The following is a 17,425-nucleotide window of genomic DNA, read 5'->3' on the forward strand; positions in this document are numbered from 1 at the left end:
CTCTTACCTCTGTTGGTCGCACCTGCTCCATTTGCCCGTCTTAAGGCAACTTTGACGCTTGCCCGTGACCTCCGAAAAAGAGGGGGTGTGTGCGGCGCGAGAGTGAGCACAGGGCTTACAGTGTGGAGATGGAGATTCCGATGGACTTGCATTCCATTGTTCACTCCCTAATTCCTTCCCTGAACTCGGTGAGAGCTATCATAGGTTATATATTATGCAAATTATCTATTTCTTGGGGTTATAAATGTGATATACTAGAAAGGTTTAAATAGAGGTTCTCATTTTAAATTGTACCATGAATCTCATTAAAAACCAGTGGTTTGTTGGCTAGACTAGCAAAACACTCATGGTAAGTTTCTCTTTTTTTTTTTTTTTTTGTCCCTTCTCATTTTGAAAAGTAAAAGTTTATAATGCATTTGGTAAACAAAACTTTTCAATTTAAAAAAAAAATTAGGCTTTTAGTTTTTTTAAATAGCTTTTAAAAGTTTAAAAGCTCTTTTTTACCCAACATATTATTTGATTCCACTGTTATCCTTATTTTTCAAATATTACAAAATAATCAACACATTAATTACATTTTCTATATATATATATATATTTGTTTTTTTAAATATTTTTAGGTACCTTACAACTAAAAACTAACAACTTAAAATTATTATTATTTTTTTTGTAATAATTTCAATTTATCTCTTTTCATTAATTTAAAAATTTTTTTTTTTCTAAAAATCATGGATGAGACAAACTAAGCTTTAGGCTTCGTCATGTCTACTCTAATTTTAATTATTATATTTATAAATTTAAATAAAATATTATACAAAATTATATTGACTTTCCTTTAAAGTCATACAAATTCAAAAACACTCACATGCTATAAAAAATATGATGAGTTTTTTTTTTTTTGTTTTAAATAAATAAATCTTCTGGATTTCTGTAATTTTTTTTTTTAAAAATTCAATAAATAAAATAAACAAATTACCGCAAACCTTTCCAAGGTTTCAAAAATTTGGGAAAAAGAGACCCCCAACAGTTTAGAAATTACTGCCGCGAAACCTTTAATGTCTACCGTCTGGTCTTCTGGGTACATCCCCGCCGCCTTCAGCTGATCACCCAGATTCACTCTGCTGAAGAGGGTGAGTCCCAGCTTGAAATATACCGGCGGCAAAAGCCCTGACACCTTCCTCTGTTTCCTCTACTCCCAGTCCCAAAAGTCATAATTTTTCTTAAGAGGGTTAATAGCTTGCCCAGTCATTCTTCATCTTCTCCACTGTGTCGGCCGGAAAAGTATCCCAGCCAACAGTATCGGATCCGGAAGAGGCAGTGTGAAGGGCCCAGGGGCCATGGTTGGTGAATGAGTGTTGTGCCTGCACTTGGCTCGGCAGTTGCATTCTGAGGTCTCTCTCTCTCCGTCACACACACAAACACACACACACACACACACACACACACAAAACCACAAACCCACTGGGTTTATTTGGGTTTATTTGATTAACAGGTCATGTCAACTAATGCCGTTTGTAGGAATTGATGTACTTTATGATTGAACACCATGCGAACTCAAGCTCAAACGGGTCCAAACAATCCTCATATTGCAACACCATTCAATAACTCCAACACCCATTTCATCCCTGGAAATCCTCCCGGTGCTGTGCCCAATATCCAGCCTCCGATAGCACGACCATGTTATATGAATGTCCCTTCCCATGTTCTTCAGCAGCAAAATAATTATTCAACGATGCCCCTCTTGGGTTCGGTTGGTTCTACAATTCACACGGTTCAGTGCCATGGAGGATTTGGTCCACAGAACTCTGCTCCAATTTTGAATCCTGTAGGAACATTCCCAATGCAGCAGCCATTCAGTAATTTTGTCCCGAATTTGAATCAAATCAACCAATCTCAAACACCTGGTCAGTTATTTGTGTATAATTCGATGAACCTGGCTCAGAATTTCAACCCTAGCTTGCCAAATGGGCAATTCTGTTTGCAGAATCCAATGCAAAATATGAACCAGCTGCTTCCAATGCAAGTACCAAGTCATGGTCAAGTCGTTCCTTATAATGCTCCTCCAGGTCCCAACCATATGTTAGGGCAGCCAAATCAAGTTGCTCACTCCATGTGTCCGCAAAATCCTGGAATTGTTGCAAACCCTCCTTTTGTTGTGGTGCATTCTAATGAAGTTCAGCAACACACGTACCAAAATCAGCAGATGTCGACTGCAATGCACACGAATGTGAATGCATTGAACCCATCCCCAATTTTTGCTCCAAACTTACAAGGGAATATGCCCCCAGCGACAGTTCAATCGCAACAAACTCAGAACTTTCAGCCTTTGGACTGCACAAAATCACAGGTAGCTTTTTTTCTTGATCTAATGTTGTATAATGTGTTCATTTATATCGATTTTGGCACAAACGGTTGTTATGTTTTGGCCAAGGATTTTATATATTGTTATAGTGTGCTGATATATGTTTTGGGGGATAGGGGTTGCAGGATTTGGTCTTCTTACCCACTCGAGTCAATTCAATAGACTTTCTTGGATGCTTGATGCTTGTTCAAAAGTCATTATGGAAAAACTAGAAATAAGACCTGAACAACAAAATATCTAGCAAGTACGATTTTGAAATGGGTTTTGATGGTTTCTAGAAGTTGATGTGACTTTCTCAATATGAACACTAGAATTCGAAGTTGATGTGACTTTCTCAATATGAACAGTAGAATTCTAATAAGACTGGTAGAATATCCTAGATCCGTAAGATTCTTTATAGAGTTCTAACCATCATTTTTAGTTGCAGATGGAATGGGAATGGAATTTAGCTTCTTTTATTTATTTATTAATTTTTAAATTTTGTAACAGAAGATTGTCTGGTAGGAGCGCTTTGAGAGCTGAAGGTATTAACTATAGCTAGCATGTTATTGTGTGATTGCAAAGTCATACCACCACCATCATCAATCCTTAGCTAGTTAGAATTGTCTTGCCCCATAGTTTCTTATCCTTCTTTTATCCATGGAGATCAAAATATGTAACAATTGTGGATTGGGTAAAGCTAGATTTATTTCTTAGGTAGTTTCCCATGTGGCATTTCTTATCTTCAGTCTCATGCTAAAATGACGTAGAATAGTTGTTGCAACCTTGCATACTTCACATATTTCTTGCCTTCTCGTGACCTAAGGCTAAAGTTATGTCAATTATGCTAAAAATTGGGGCCTTTGTCATTTTGCTCAGAAATATAATAGTATAAGTTTGACAGATTAAAGGAGTGTGATTTTTTAGGAGAGGAAGAGGGTGAAAGGATTGCTTATCTTCGTAACGAGTTTGAATTTCTTTTGTTTAGAGAAGAAGTTGGCATAAATAATCTACAGCTAAGGATGGGGATTGTAATATTAGATTGTCCTATAGAGTTGCTAATGGGAGGAGAAGGAAGTGTTTGATTAAAGAATTTGGTTTGGATCTGGGTAAGATGGTGAGGGATCAATCGCAGATTGCGGAAGGGATTGCTAATTTTTTAAAACCTCTTTACACTGAGGATTGTGGGAATAGGTTGATGGTGGAGGGGCTTGATTGAGAGCCCAATGGGGAAGAGTATTCTATTTGGCTTGAGAGGCTGTTTGAAATGGAAGAGATAAGAAAGGCAGTGATGGAGATGGATGGGGATAAAGCTCTAGGTCTGGATGGCTTTACTTTGGCTTTTTTCTAGGATAGTTGTGATGTTTTGAAGGATGATGTAATGAGTTTTTTTTGGGGAATTTCATAAAAATGGTGTGTAAGAGCATTAATTTTGCTTTTGTTGTGCTCATACCAAAAAAAAAAAGAGAGGTTGAGGAAGGTTTGAGATTTTAGACCAATTAGTTTAGTCACTAGCATCTATAAGATTCTTACTAAAGTTTTGTCTAGGCGACTTAGGGAGGTGTTGGGGATACTATTCATTAGCCCAGTTTGCTTTTGCAAAGGAGAGAAATTTTGGATGCACTTTTGGTAGCTAATAAAGTGGTAGAGGATGTTAAAAGGAGAGGTAATTGGGGTGTTGTTTTTAAATTAGATTTTGAGAAAGCATATGATGTGGTTAATTGGGGATTCCTGGATAAGGTCATGGTTAGGAAGGGCTTTGGGTTCTTATGGTGTAAATGGATCAAAGGTTGCCTTGCTTATGCCAATTTGTTTGTGATTATTAATGGTAAGGTTAGGGGAGTGTTTGAGATGTCCAGGGGGTTAAGACAAGGGGATCCGTTATCTCTGTTCTTGTTCATGTTGGTTGTGGAAGGTTTAAGGAGGCAGGTGTTGTGTGCTCAGGATTTTGGTGTGATTAGGATGGAGGTAGGTAGGGATAAGGTGGAGGTGTATCACTTACAATTTGCTATTGGTACTATTTTCTTTTTAGAGAATAGTACTAAAAAATTGCAAGGTACTCTGCTCTGCTAAAAATTTTTGAGAAGATTCTAGGATTGAAAATTAATTTGGTTAAAAGTGGTTTGGCTGGTATTAATTTGAGCAGTAGGGAGTTGGAGGATTTTAGATGTCTTGGCTCATTTCGTATCTTGGTCTTCCTTTGGGGGTAATCCTTTGTCCACCGCTTTTTGAGATTTGATGCTTGAGAGGGTAGGGAAGAGACTAGAAGGGTGGAAGAAGACTTATATTTCCTTGGGTGGTAGGATTACTCTCATCAGTGTTCGTCTCTCTAATATTCCTATTTACTACCTCTCTCTTTTTAAAATTCCTATGAAAGTATCCGGTATTTTAGAGAAAATTATGAGAGATTTTTTATGGTCTAGTATTGGGGAGGGATAAGAGGGATCATGCTGTTAGTTGGGAGGTGGTAAGGAGACCAAAATCTGAAGGAGGCCTGGGCATTGGTAGTTTGGTTTCTAAAAACATTTCGCTAATAGGCAAATGGGTATGGAGATTCCCCTTAGAGTTTGGTTCCTTATGGCATGAAGTAAGAAAGAGTTAAGTATGGTATTCATAGGAATGGGTACGATACTAAGGGGATGGAATTGGTTCTCATGCATGCCCTTGGCAATTTGTATCTCAGGTTTCTGGTTTTTCTTTCCTCTCATTCGTTTTTCTGTTGCTGTTGGGGATAGAATTCGCTTTTGGGAAGATATTTGGGTGGGTGAGGCTTCGTTGGGATACCTTGTGCCTCGATTGTATAGACTTTCATCTGTACATGTTGCTCCTTTTCCTGAATTCTATTCTTCTGAGAAGGATCCTGTGTCTTGGGACTTCCATTTCTTTAGGAGTCTCAATGAGAGAGAGATGGAATAGTACATTTGCCTGTTGAGCATTCTGAATTCATTCATTCCCAAAACCAGGGGGGATAGTAGGCTCTGCATTGGGGACTCTTCAAATTCTTTTTTTTGTTCATCTTACCAAACTTATTATTCCCAGTCCTTTTCATCTGAATAAAATAGTGTGGAAGGCTGCTGTTCCTTTTAAAATTCAAGCTTTCATATGGACTTTAGCTCTCAACAGGGTTAATACAAATGACTTGCTTCAGATTAGGAGGCCTTATAAGGCTCTCAATCCTGACGTCTGCTTGATGTGTGGCAAGGAAAGTGAGACTAATTGTCATTTATTCCTACATTGTGAGGTGGCAAGAGCGCTGTGGAATAATTTGTTTTCCTGTAGTGGTGAGGATTGTGGCTCCCAAGAATACTTATGATTCATAATTGATAGGTCTCATTAGTAAGTGCTACAAGATCTCGTGCATTGGAACCCATGGTTAGGGACCCAAATCCGTTAGTATGGAACATTTTCTTTTCCAAGTGAAATCCCCTTCTGACAAGCCGCAGTATATGTCAACTCAAGTTGCATATTTCTCTCCAGGAATTCGGGAAGGTACTTTTGGAACATCAATAGACATTAAATAAAAGAAAAAAAGAATTAAGTACTCTATTTCACTTTGATGTGGAATCGTAATAATGGGTTTATTGTCTTCATAATAATGGCCTTTGTCATATTTTTTTCCATAGAATAGATTAGTTCAGAAAGATAAAGGAAGACAGAATGAATTTTAATAAATAAAAATAAAGTAAAATTATTGCAAAATAGACCTTTTCAGTGATGAGCAGGTACTGTTCTGGGTCTTTGGAAGTAAGAGAAAAAAGAATAGGCTTTGGTTTTGTGTTGTTTTTACTATATTGTGGACTCTTTGGTTTGGAAGGAATGCCAGGATATTAAGAGATCAAAGGACTCCAATGCATTTGATTTGGGAGAAAGCTTCATTTTTGGCTGCATTTTGAGCTTATTCTTTTGGGGTTTTTAAGGGTATTTTGCTGTCCGATGTCCAAAGGGATTGGAAGGCAGCATTGATGTAACTACTTTGTTTCTGTTTTCCTTTTGTTTTAGTCGCGAAGGAGGATGACGTGTCCTTTTTTTCTGTAATTTTTTTCTCTTCTTACATTAATGAAGTTTTTGTTATCTAAAAAGAAAAATTGTGATAAGTTTGGGAGGACAAGTGCCATAGTTGATCTACCAATCATTTGATTACAAAATCACTAGTTATCAGTTTTATTATGTTATATGGTCTCATACTTGCTTAGGAATTATTTTAAAATAATGGAAAATACCAAATAATTGCATCTTTATAACATCAACAACCACAAATTATTTTATTTATATCAATAACTAAAAATTATTATATTTTAATTGTTATTTCCTTAAATAATCATGCGATTATGTAACAAATCAACAATTCCTGTCTCATCTAACTTCCTAATTTGATAATCCATTATGCCGTGGATCAAAATGTTGTGCAACTAAGACACGAGATATCCAACAAGTATAGGTTGTGGTAATGAGAATGCTAAGATGGATGGATGGTACAACTCTAAAAGATAAAGTGAGGAATGAACATACCCCTCATGATCTTGGTGTAGCACATAGATAAGGGAAGGGTGATCTAGATGGTTTGAATGCTTGCAATATGGACCAAATAATGCTCTAGCGAGGAGGGGCAAATTTTAGTTGTTAAGAGGCAGTATGAGAGGGAGGGGTAGGTGCAATATACTCAGACCAAAATAATAAGGATTTGCCATCACTTCAACTTTCTGAGGATATTGCTCTAATTGTGCGAGATTTTCCACTGGATTGACATTGGGGATTTAGGCAATGACTTGACTAATGATTAAAAAAAGCAGTTTGCTTATCAGAAATATACTGAAGAACAAGGAAGCTTAGAGGTCAAGATATATTGAATAATGATCTAAATTTGACATGGGGCAACTTATGATTTTTCTCATTCTAGTTGGATGATTACCTAGTCGCAGTTAATGTTTTCTTTATCTTAACAAGTTGTCAAATTTGTTTTTTTGGTTTTCTTCAATTTTATCATGGGTATTTTGGAAAATTATAAAATTTATATTTTCAGGATGGGCTGTAATTTATTCCTGCACGTTTTATTGATGGTATTTGTGCTTACTTGAGTCACTGATTTTATGTGTGACTTTTGATAGGAGCAAGTTTGTTTGGCAACTCATAATTTTCTTGATCTACTTTTGGCCAGTCTGTTAGAAATAGGAGTCTTCCAGGAGTATATTTGTCTGTATGTGCTTCTCCAAGTCAAAGAGAACTTGGGAAAAAAAATCCAAGTAATTGTGCTGTTTGAGTATCACGTGTTGCTACCTTAAAGCTTTTGGGTGTGAGGCCTAAAATCTAAATGTGAGGCCTAGAGTTTCTCACCATCTGTCTATTTTTCTCTTTGAATTTTAGTGGTTTTCTACCTACTTCAAATCATAATAAGAACTTATTTTATTCAAATTTTCATCACTAAAAACCCTCCTTCAAATACTAAACTCAACATTTCCAAAATCTCAAAGATTAACCTCAGTTATTATTCAAATTCCTGTTCAAAGCTCCAAACATTTGCTTTTCTTGTCCTTCTTACGTTGCAAAATTCATTTCTCTTTTCTTATACCTTTGCATGTGCTATACTTGAATTTTCTCCTTGCTGTTTTAAAATCCCAAAATCTCCTTTAATCACAATAACAAGCCTTAACTAGCTTTTTTATTTTGTGTTGTCCTAAATCTGTATATGTAAATGAATCATGATTTTATGAGTTTATGAATTATGGTATTTTAATTTTTTATTCATTTAGTCAATATACAGCGGGGAATTTTGTTGCATATCAATGATCCTCCAATATTCCTTGTCATTGTGTAATTTCTTTGAGGTGCTGGCATGATCCTGTTCATTGCTTTATAATTGATTGCCATAGTTGGCCTCTGGTCCTCATCTGCTAATCAGTATTCTGAAATACGAATAAATCTTTCTCAATGTTTGGTACATTATTTTCCTTCAACCAGAAATCTTTATCTGAAACAATCTTCTTACCTAAAAGGCCCTCTCTTACCTTCCCCTGCCTTGAGTTCTTCTAAGTTCTAACATCATTTTGGGATTGTTAATGGTTATTGGGTCATTTAGCATTATTAGTATGTGTTAGAGTTATGTTAGTAAGCGTGAATTAGTAAGAGTATTATGGTCATTGGATTTGTACTTGACATATATTATAGATAGAGGGAGAGACCTATCATTTAGGTTTGGTCTTCCATTTTACCCAATTTTTCAACATGGTCTCAGAGCAAGATCCAACTTAAACCCTAAGTGCATATCAACACCAAACCCTAAACCTCAAACTGTGGCTGTAGAGGGATTATTTGCACCACCAAAGACCAGAAGCAAAGTCCAGGAGCTGCTGGAAAACACTCTAGTTGCCAAAAAATCCCCTCCCAGAAACTCAAATATATCCTTCATGTTTGCAAAAATAACCACACAAACACACACAGAACCAGCCGATCTACAAACTTGTAAAATTTCATAGCCAGGGAGAGCTCTATGTGCCACCACGTGCCGGCTAGAAGCCAACAGTTCGAACTCCACGTGCTGGTGCGTGAGAGTATTTTGAGCAAGTTTTCAGCTCTGTTTTTTACTGGAATGGTTTGAGCTCCTTCATAGACCATGGAATCAAGTTGTTGGTCATGCTTTTTGTTCAAAGATCCAATCTTTTTCGATCACTTGCTCGCTTATTGCAATTTTTTAGTTGTTCTTAGGTATTATTAAAGTGACCAGTTGGTGCCTTGTGGCAGTGGCAGTGTGTGTAGGCTAATTTTTAGGGCTGTGGCAATACTATGCCCGGTTGTTGATGGCTCATTTAAGATTGAATCAGTGGTTGACTTGTTTGTGGTTGTTCTGGTTGGTTTGGAAGTTTACTTGCGGTTGTTTTGGTTGGTCCAAAAGTTCACTTTTGGTATTTCAAGAGCATTTTGTTCGCTGTATATTTCTGATTTGCTGCTGTATTGAGGTTGTGTGTGTTGGTATGGCGTTCTCAAATCCCAAAAGTGTGTTTCCCTCAACAAGCACTTGTTTAGGTGAACAACATACTATAATTGTCTCAGAGGAAGAGTATTCAAGGTTTGTACATTATCTAGCATCCCAACAAGCATCTCATCACATTGCATCTTTTGCTCAAATTGTAGAAAGGTAATCCGATAGTTTGTATGTCATCTGGTATCTCTACCACTAGTTCTTGGTTTATTGACTTTGTTAAGGATGTGGCTCATATTCTGAGTGGAACACATGCACCGGGGAAAGCCTCGTGAAGTGAGGAACAAATAAAGGTTTGTAAGATAGCAGCTTTAAGGGCAAACCATCAACAGTTACTCTCGTGGACGTCACATATTTTCGAATCGGAGATCAGTAGATTGAGAGTTTTTGGAGGATTTTCATCCGGGAGATTGCTATATGAAGTGTTTTAGATATAGTAGAAGTCTTTTGTACGCATAGGATTACAATTTATTCATATTTTGTAACCCTAGTTGGGTAAGCTTTGTAAGTTTCACTTGTGATAATGGAAAATCAATCGCCGCTCCCATGGACGTAGGCAAATTGCCGAGTGGTTGCTTGTTTAGTATGATTCATCATCGAGTGCTTGCCTTGCTTGTTCCATTGATTGTTTTGTGAGTTTGTGTGAGGTATTCCACTACGCACATTCGGCACCGACAATTGGTATCAGAGCGCCAATTGTTTCACCAACAATTGGTATCAGAGCTATTGGTTCGCAAATGGATGGGATTCCTTCTACGAGGTTCGAGGTTGGTAAGTTCAATGGAATGGGGAACTTCGGACTTTGGCAGAGGAGGGTTAAGGACTTGCTAGTGCAGCAAGGGATGGTGAAGGGTCTATACGGAAAGAAGTCGGAAGGCATGGACGACGCAAGTTGGAAGGAGTTGGAAGTGAGAGCTGTGTCCACCATGGTTCGAAATCGCGGTCGCGGGTAACGTCGCGAAACGGTCGCGAGTGTCGCGGGTCGCGGGAGACGTGGGTGTTACGTAATGGGAAGCGGGCGTAACGGTCGTGAATTTTTTTCACGCATGCACAACCATGCCAAAATTAAAAAATAAGCATGAAATCCATTAATACATGATTTTTAATGAATTTTGAAGGCTTTTTTTCAACCTACAAATGCTTTTTAATAGGCATTATGATTTTTATATTAATTTTAGTGCGCTGTTTACAAAAAAAAGCATATTTTTTTTATAGTTTACATTACTTTAATGAGTAAAAAGATGTAGAAATGTAAGAATCAATTAATTAAAGTCATAAAGTTACTAAAAATGAATCAATACTCAATAGACTTAATACTCAATATACACATTACACATACATGAATTTAAAAAGTGATTAATATCAAATATCAATAAATAGTTGAAAATACATGAATACAATATTACAAATTTATAACATAACACATGTCACCACCAAAAAGAATGACGTGGAGGGTCTTCATAATTTGCATCTGTATCTTGGGATTGGGATGGGAAATTATCTCCCCATCCTTGTGGAAATACATAGTTGAATGAACCCAAGTTTACGTCATTTTGTTGTTGCTCTTGAAAATGTACTGGTGATGAAAATTCTCCTGAATAATGTCTATAAGTTGGGGCAGGGGCCGGCTCTGGGTAGTGTGTAGAAGAAGACTCACTAGATCCTGAGATTCCTGATCCACTGGGATAAAAATGTGAGTCACGAGATGCATAATGTGGATATGCTGGATGAGATCCATATGATTGTGATGATGAACCATCTAAACCAAAGTCGCCAAAACTACGAACCACACCATATGAATCTTCAGTAGAATCGTTAGGGTCACCACGAGCACTCCTTCTCCTGGGTTGTGAAGATTGGTTCCCTGGAGGAATACCCAAGTCATAATTTTCAGGTATGTCATGTAGTCCATAAGGATCAGAAGGATATATATCCCTTCCAAATGATGTCCCTGTATCATATCCATAATTATATTCTACACCGCCGCCTCCACCACCACCACTGCCACCCCCCCCCAACCCCAGCTCCAGCACCACTATTACCATCATCATCACTTGGTGGGCTCAAACCAAGATTGTCATCACTTTGTGTACGTTCAGAGCTTGAACTTGAATCATCATGCGCGTTTATTGGTGGTTGATCACCTCCTTCTGTAGTACCACCAACCTCTTCATTTAACCAATTTGAATTGTCCTGACCGTCGAGTAGTGGTGTCTCTCTCTCCTCTAACCATTGACTTAAAGGATCATCTTCTTCGAAAATGTAGTCCAAATTGATAGGATTGAAACTCTCTTCAATTTCTCGTTGGCTTCTTCTCATTGTACGTCTTAACTTTAACCTCATGTTGTAATGTATGAAAACAAGTTTTTGTAGTCTCATGTACTTTAATCTATTTCTTGTTTTCGTATGGATGAGGCTAAAGGTGCTCCAATTACGCTCACAGTTCGAAGCTGATGTGGTCTGGCTAAGAACTCTAATTGCTATTCTTTGGAGTTCAGGAGCACACAAGCCATAATGAATCCACCATTCAGCTGCATTAATAATTAAAAAGAGTTTTATATTAGTATAGCGTATTTCAAAAGTCAAATTTGAACACAAAGAGAGAAAATAGAGTAATTTTCCATTATTTAGCTATATAGTCATATTTACCAGGATTTGTTTGTTTCACTGCCCTTTGAGCCAATGGGGTTCCAAAAGTCTCCTGCCTATCTCGATATAGCAACAACTAAAAAAGGATGATTGTGAAATAAAATTAATTAATTAGATGTATTAATAATTATTCTTGAAAGTATTACAGAATACTAGAACAATTCATTATTCAATTTAATGGAACCAATACTTACTTGATTAATAGCCCGAATTTGAGTATCTATATCGGGTACCAACTTGGTTATCACTTTTTTAACTCCATCCATGACTTCTCTAGCAACTTCAGGAGAGGGTGGAGCACCATAAAGAAATTGTGGGTTCAAAAAATACCCTACAATTAAATTTAGAAACATATTAATCAATAGTTTTCTAATGCAACTATGCATAATTTAAAAGTTAAAATAATAAGAAATTGTATTTGATTTACACTTACCAGCAGCGTGCAAATCTTGGTGCAACTGAAAACTCCACCGGTTGTCAATAATTTTCCAATAATCTTTGTAAAACCGGCAATCTTTTTGAATGGCCAACTTCGCCCTATCAATTGCCTCGTATATGAAGCCCATGGTTGGTTTTTCATCACCATCAACCAATTTAAGAACTTTCACCAAGGGTTCTTGCACTTTAATTATATCAGAGGCCTTTTGCCAAAACTCTTTGCCTAAGATAATTTTCTTCGAATCATATGCTGGGCCTGATTTTGCCATTCCAAATCTTGAGTTTTTCCAAGCATCAGATGTAAACATTTCCCTTAGTGCTTGTTTATGCCTGACAATAGTCTTCAAAGCAATGAAATTTGTGGCAAATCGAGTGATGGCAGGGCGAAGTAACTCTCTATTATTTGTGAATTTCTTCATGAAATTCATTGTCCATGTGTGGTTGTAAATAAATGAGGTTATTGTTCTTGCATCTTCTAAGACCTTCTTCACGTTACTTTTCTTATCAATATCTTCAAGAATAAGGTCTATGCAATGAGCTGCACATGCTGTCCAATAGAGATTGGGTCTCTTCTGCATCAATAATTTTCCTCCTGCCTTCATTGCAGCTTCATTATCAGTCACTACTTGAACAACATTCTCCTCTCCAATTTCTTCAACCACCTCATCCATTAATCTGAAATGAAATTATAAATTCAATAATTACTATTATTTAATTAAAAACATGCAAGTTCATAATACTATTTGCATATACAATTAAAATTAGAAAATTACCTGAAATAATATTCAGCTGTTTTGCTTGGCACATCAGAGGCATCAACTGATTTGTGAAACACGGTGCCTCTATCGCAATAAACTAAAAAGTTTATAATGTGTTTTCTAGTTGGTCCTGACCAACCATCACACATAAGTGTTACACCTCTTTCCTTCCAAATTCCAGCAAAAGAAGCTATATAATTTTTCATTTCTTGATACTCTTGCTCCAAATAAATTTCAGATATCTCATAGGGTGATGGACCCTTCACCCCCTTTCCAACCTCTGCAGCAATATCAAGCATAGGTTGCATAAATGGAGAGTCAGCTACATTCGCTGGAATCCGATTATAAATTAGGAATTTTCCAACCGCTTTTCCTAATTTACTTCTTAAACCTTTCAGTAACTTTGTGTTGAGTTTTGGTTGTTTCGCACTCTTGCTTCTTTCTAAAATAGGATCCATTGCCTTTAGTCTAGCTTCAGGGGCATCAGGATTGATCCATTGTCGTCCACTACCTCCAGCTTCTCGACCACTATAAGATCGAGCTCCTGCTCTATTGAAACCACTGGTAGCACCACTGCCAGAGCCACCTCCCTCTTCATAAATATTACCCCTTCCAGTTGTTCTTGCTCGAAATCTTTGTCTTTCTTCCCATTGTTGTTGTGATCGCATGCTTTCTTGTCGAGCAAATCTCATACTTTCTTCTTCTAAGTCTTCTTCATCGCTCAAATTCTCAAAATCTCCTCTAATTTGGGCTTCTGCTTCTTCTTGCCTTTTTTGTTTATCTCTTTTCTTCTCAGCATACTGTTGTAGATGTTTCATCATTTGTTCTCTTACTTGTGTGGTCACATTTGAGCATCCAGCTACTTGACCCTTTTTATGTGCCAAGTGTTGTTTCAAGCGTGTAATGCCCCCTTTGATTATCTTCCCACATAACTTACACATAATAACATGTCTATTACCGTCTACCGCAGTACCAAAATGCCATCCAATATCCTCACTAGGTAAGTTTTCATTTCCTCTATCACGTGACATATTGATAGACTTAATTTGATGATCTCTACACAAAATATAAAGAAAATACAAAGTTACAACCTTTCTACAATGACAGGAATAATATAATTAGTAATTTAGTAAATATTAAATAATAAGTACTAAATAGTCCTAATTTTAAATACTTATTACGTAAAAATAAAGTATAATATTTGATTAAAAATAATAAGTAATGTTTATTATTTTTATATTTAAATAAACAAAATTATAAAATATTAGATATTTTATTACAAAAAAAATATATTCCTTTATCTTTAAAAAGATATTTTCATTATTTTTCATAGCTTGATTTTATTTTCATTTATAACTATAAGAAATTAACAGGTGAAAAAGATTTTTGCTTTACTTTCATATACATCATAGCATCACAAATAGAGATCCATACATTACAAATTGACTATTTAAGCATTTTCTCAGTATATGGATTAAAATTAAATTTTTCTATAAATTCCAGTAGTAATTAGTAAAAATCAGATTTATTAATGTATTAACTATTAGGTTAATTTTTTTATTATTAAGTTATCAAATTTTACTTTATTTGATAACTAAAAACAAAAAATAGATGTAAACATTTATTTTACCTAATTTTAAATTTAAGGTCAAAATGATGTATTAAAACTTAAAAAATATTAATAAACAGGGTCACCCTACTCAAGAAATGGCAAGTAGATACACATGTAACATAAAATGGGTGACAGATGTTATTTAATTTTTTTTTATTTTATAATATGAACATTATTCAATATTTTTTCAATAGATGGGAGTGAATATGATATCTTCTTTATCAAAATAACCACTTTGTCCAGCTGACATAAATAGTATGTTAGCCAATTGGTGCCATGAATTAATTTTATTTCTATAAGTTTGGCAAATCCTAAGACTAAATATTATAATAATTGTGCAGAGTATTCCTTAGAATTTGGCAAATCCTAAGACTAAATATTATAATAATTGTGCAGAGTATTCCTTAGAATTCTTTAAGAATGGTGAAAAATATAGCTCAATTAAGCCTAGATAATATAAAATGCCATCACATGGATGTCTTGTGTACATACATTATTTTAATGCTTTGTTTAGATGGTGAATGCAGTAGTGGATTATTGATATTCAAATATTATTATAAAAAAGGCTTCAATTATTATTGGTAAATATTAATTATTTACTAACCTTAAAAAATATTAATTATACTATTAATAATTGCTTGCTATGTCATGGAATTAATTTTCATAATTATCTTTCAAAAAATATAATACAATTAAAATATTTATAAATTAAGAAAATTTTATTTTACATAATTATTAATGATTTCTAATTTTTTACTCTATTAAATTACTTTTTTTTTTAATTCAATTTAACAAACCTATTTTACAACAAAATATAATTTAAAAAAAAAACAGAATGAAAAGTGCTGTGGGAACAACAAAATATAATTTAAAAAAAAAAAAAAACATAATGAAAAGTGCTGTGGGAACAACAAAATATAATTAAAAAAAAAAAACAGAATGAAAAGTGCTGTGAACAACAAAATATAATTTAAAAAAAAAAAAAACATAATGAAAAGTGCTGTGGGTGTTGAGTGTTAGTGTTAGAGTGTCTCATACGCTGGGCCTGGTAGTCGACTCAGACCGAGAGAGGGGAGGGATTCGAGGGAACTCGAAGGAGCTCGAAGGAGCGAAGGTTGCGAACTGTGAAGCACAAAGCAGAGATGACGCCAAGCTCCGAGCCTCCGAAGCTTAAAACGAGAGGCTGGCTGGTGCCGACTGCGACGACTGGCGGAGGAAGGTGCCGACTGCGACGACTGGCGGAGCTGCTGCAGACCTTTCGCCGTCGCTGGTGACTCGCCAAGTTGCTGGAACTGCAAGATGAGTAGATCTGCTCGGTAGCCTCGGTGTGCTCACTCTCAGGCTTCGAAGCCTTCTTATTGCTTCCGCCAGGCGCCAACAAATTTTCAAGGTCAGTTTGTAACTTTCCATTTTACCCTTTGAATGGCAGATGAGTGTGGGGACTGGGGAGGGGGAAAGCAGCGCTGTTGCCTGCTACCTGCAGCAGAAATCCTTCAGCGAATCTGCGACTGTCGGCCATGTAACGGTCCGTAACGGACGTTACGAAGTGTAACGTTGGAGAATCGGCCGTTACGTGCCGTTACGCCTCCGTAACGGCCGTTACGGCCGTGAATTTTTTCCGAACCGCATTATCGGCCCGTATCGGTTTCGGGGCTTCCGATTTCCGTTACGTATCGGCCGTTACGCTATGTAACGGCCGTTATTTAAAACCATGGTGTCCACTATCAAGTTATGTCTAGCCGATGACGTGTTGTACCACGTCATGGATAAGGAATCGCCAGCGGCGGTTTGCCTGAAACTGGAGTGCTGGTACATATCCAAGTTATTGACGAACAAGTTATATCTTAAGCAAAAATTATATTGGCTTAAGATGGCAGAAGGTTCAGACTTGGCTTAGCACATCAACACATATAATCAGATCATTAGTGATTTGGGGCGAGTTGATGTGAAGTTTGAGGAAGAGGACAAAGTGTCGATGTTGCTGAATTCCCTACCTACGTCGCCTACGTACAAGAATCTGGTTATGACGTTGACTTGGGAGAAAGAAACCCTAGAGTTGGAGGACATCACGAGTGCATTGCTAGGGTTCCATCAGAGGAAGAAGACCAGCGATGAGGGTTCACATGGTGAAGGGCTCGTGATGAAGGGTAATCAAAATCGTGGGAGAGGCAAGTCCTCGAGCGGATTGAGTGGTAATAAAACTCAATCGCAGTCCAGGAGGAGGAAGGATGTTGTCTGTTTTAAGTGCGGAAAACTAAGGCACATAAAATCGGAATGTTCGAACTAGGAGAAGCGGAAAGCGAAAACTCAAGAGGGTTCGTCAAAATCTACTAATGTAGTGGAAGAAGGGGACTCAGGGAGCAGTGATTGTAAGATGCTTTTTGTTTCATCAGGTTCAGAACGCCTCACGGATTCTTGGATCCTAGACTCGGGATGTTCTTTTTACATGATGCCCAACAAAGCCCGGTTCACCACTTTCAGATTGGTGAGTTTTGATTTTGTTCTGATGGGAAACGATGCTGTCTACAAAGTTGTCGGAATGGGGGATATCAGGATCAAGATGTATGATGGTGTGGTAAGGACGTTATGTGGTGTAAGGAATGTACCTGATCTACGGAAGAATGTGATATCATTGAACACTTTGGATTGTAACG

The 17,425-nt window shown here is 36.7% G+C and overlaps 1 protein-coding gene across 2 annotated transcripts in view; it reads left to right on the top strand.

Annotated features, from left to right (window-relative positions):
• Positions 1 to 989: 989 nt before the first annotated feature.
• Positions 990 to 17,425, top strand: part of LOC131166391 (uncharacterized) — a 34,829-nt gene continuing 18,393 nt past the window's right edge. For both annotated transcript variants that reach the window (XM_058124906.1, XM_058124907.1), the window contains exons 1-2: positions 990 to 1,391; positions 1,519 to 2,347. In XM_058124906.1, coding sequence (XP_057980889.1) covers positions 1,547 to 2,347 — 801 coding nt within the window. In that variant the 5' untranslated portion in view covers positions 990 to 1,391; positions 1,519 to 1,546. The remainder of the gene's footprint in view (positions 1,392 to 1,518; positions 2,348 to 17,425) is intronic.

The sequence above is a fragment of the Malania oleifera genome, chromosome 10 (assembly GCF_029873635.1).
Source record: "Malania oleifera isolate guangnan ecotype guangnan chromosome 10, ASM2987363v1, whole genome shotgun sequence".
Classification (NCBI taxonomy): Eukaryota; Viridiplantae; Streptophyta; class Magnoliopsida; order Santalales; family Ximeniaceae; genus Malania; species Malania oleifera.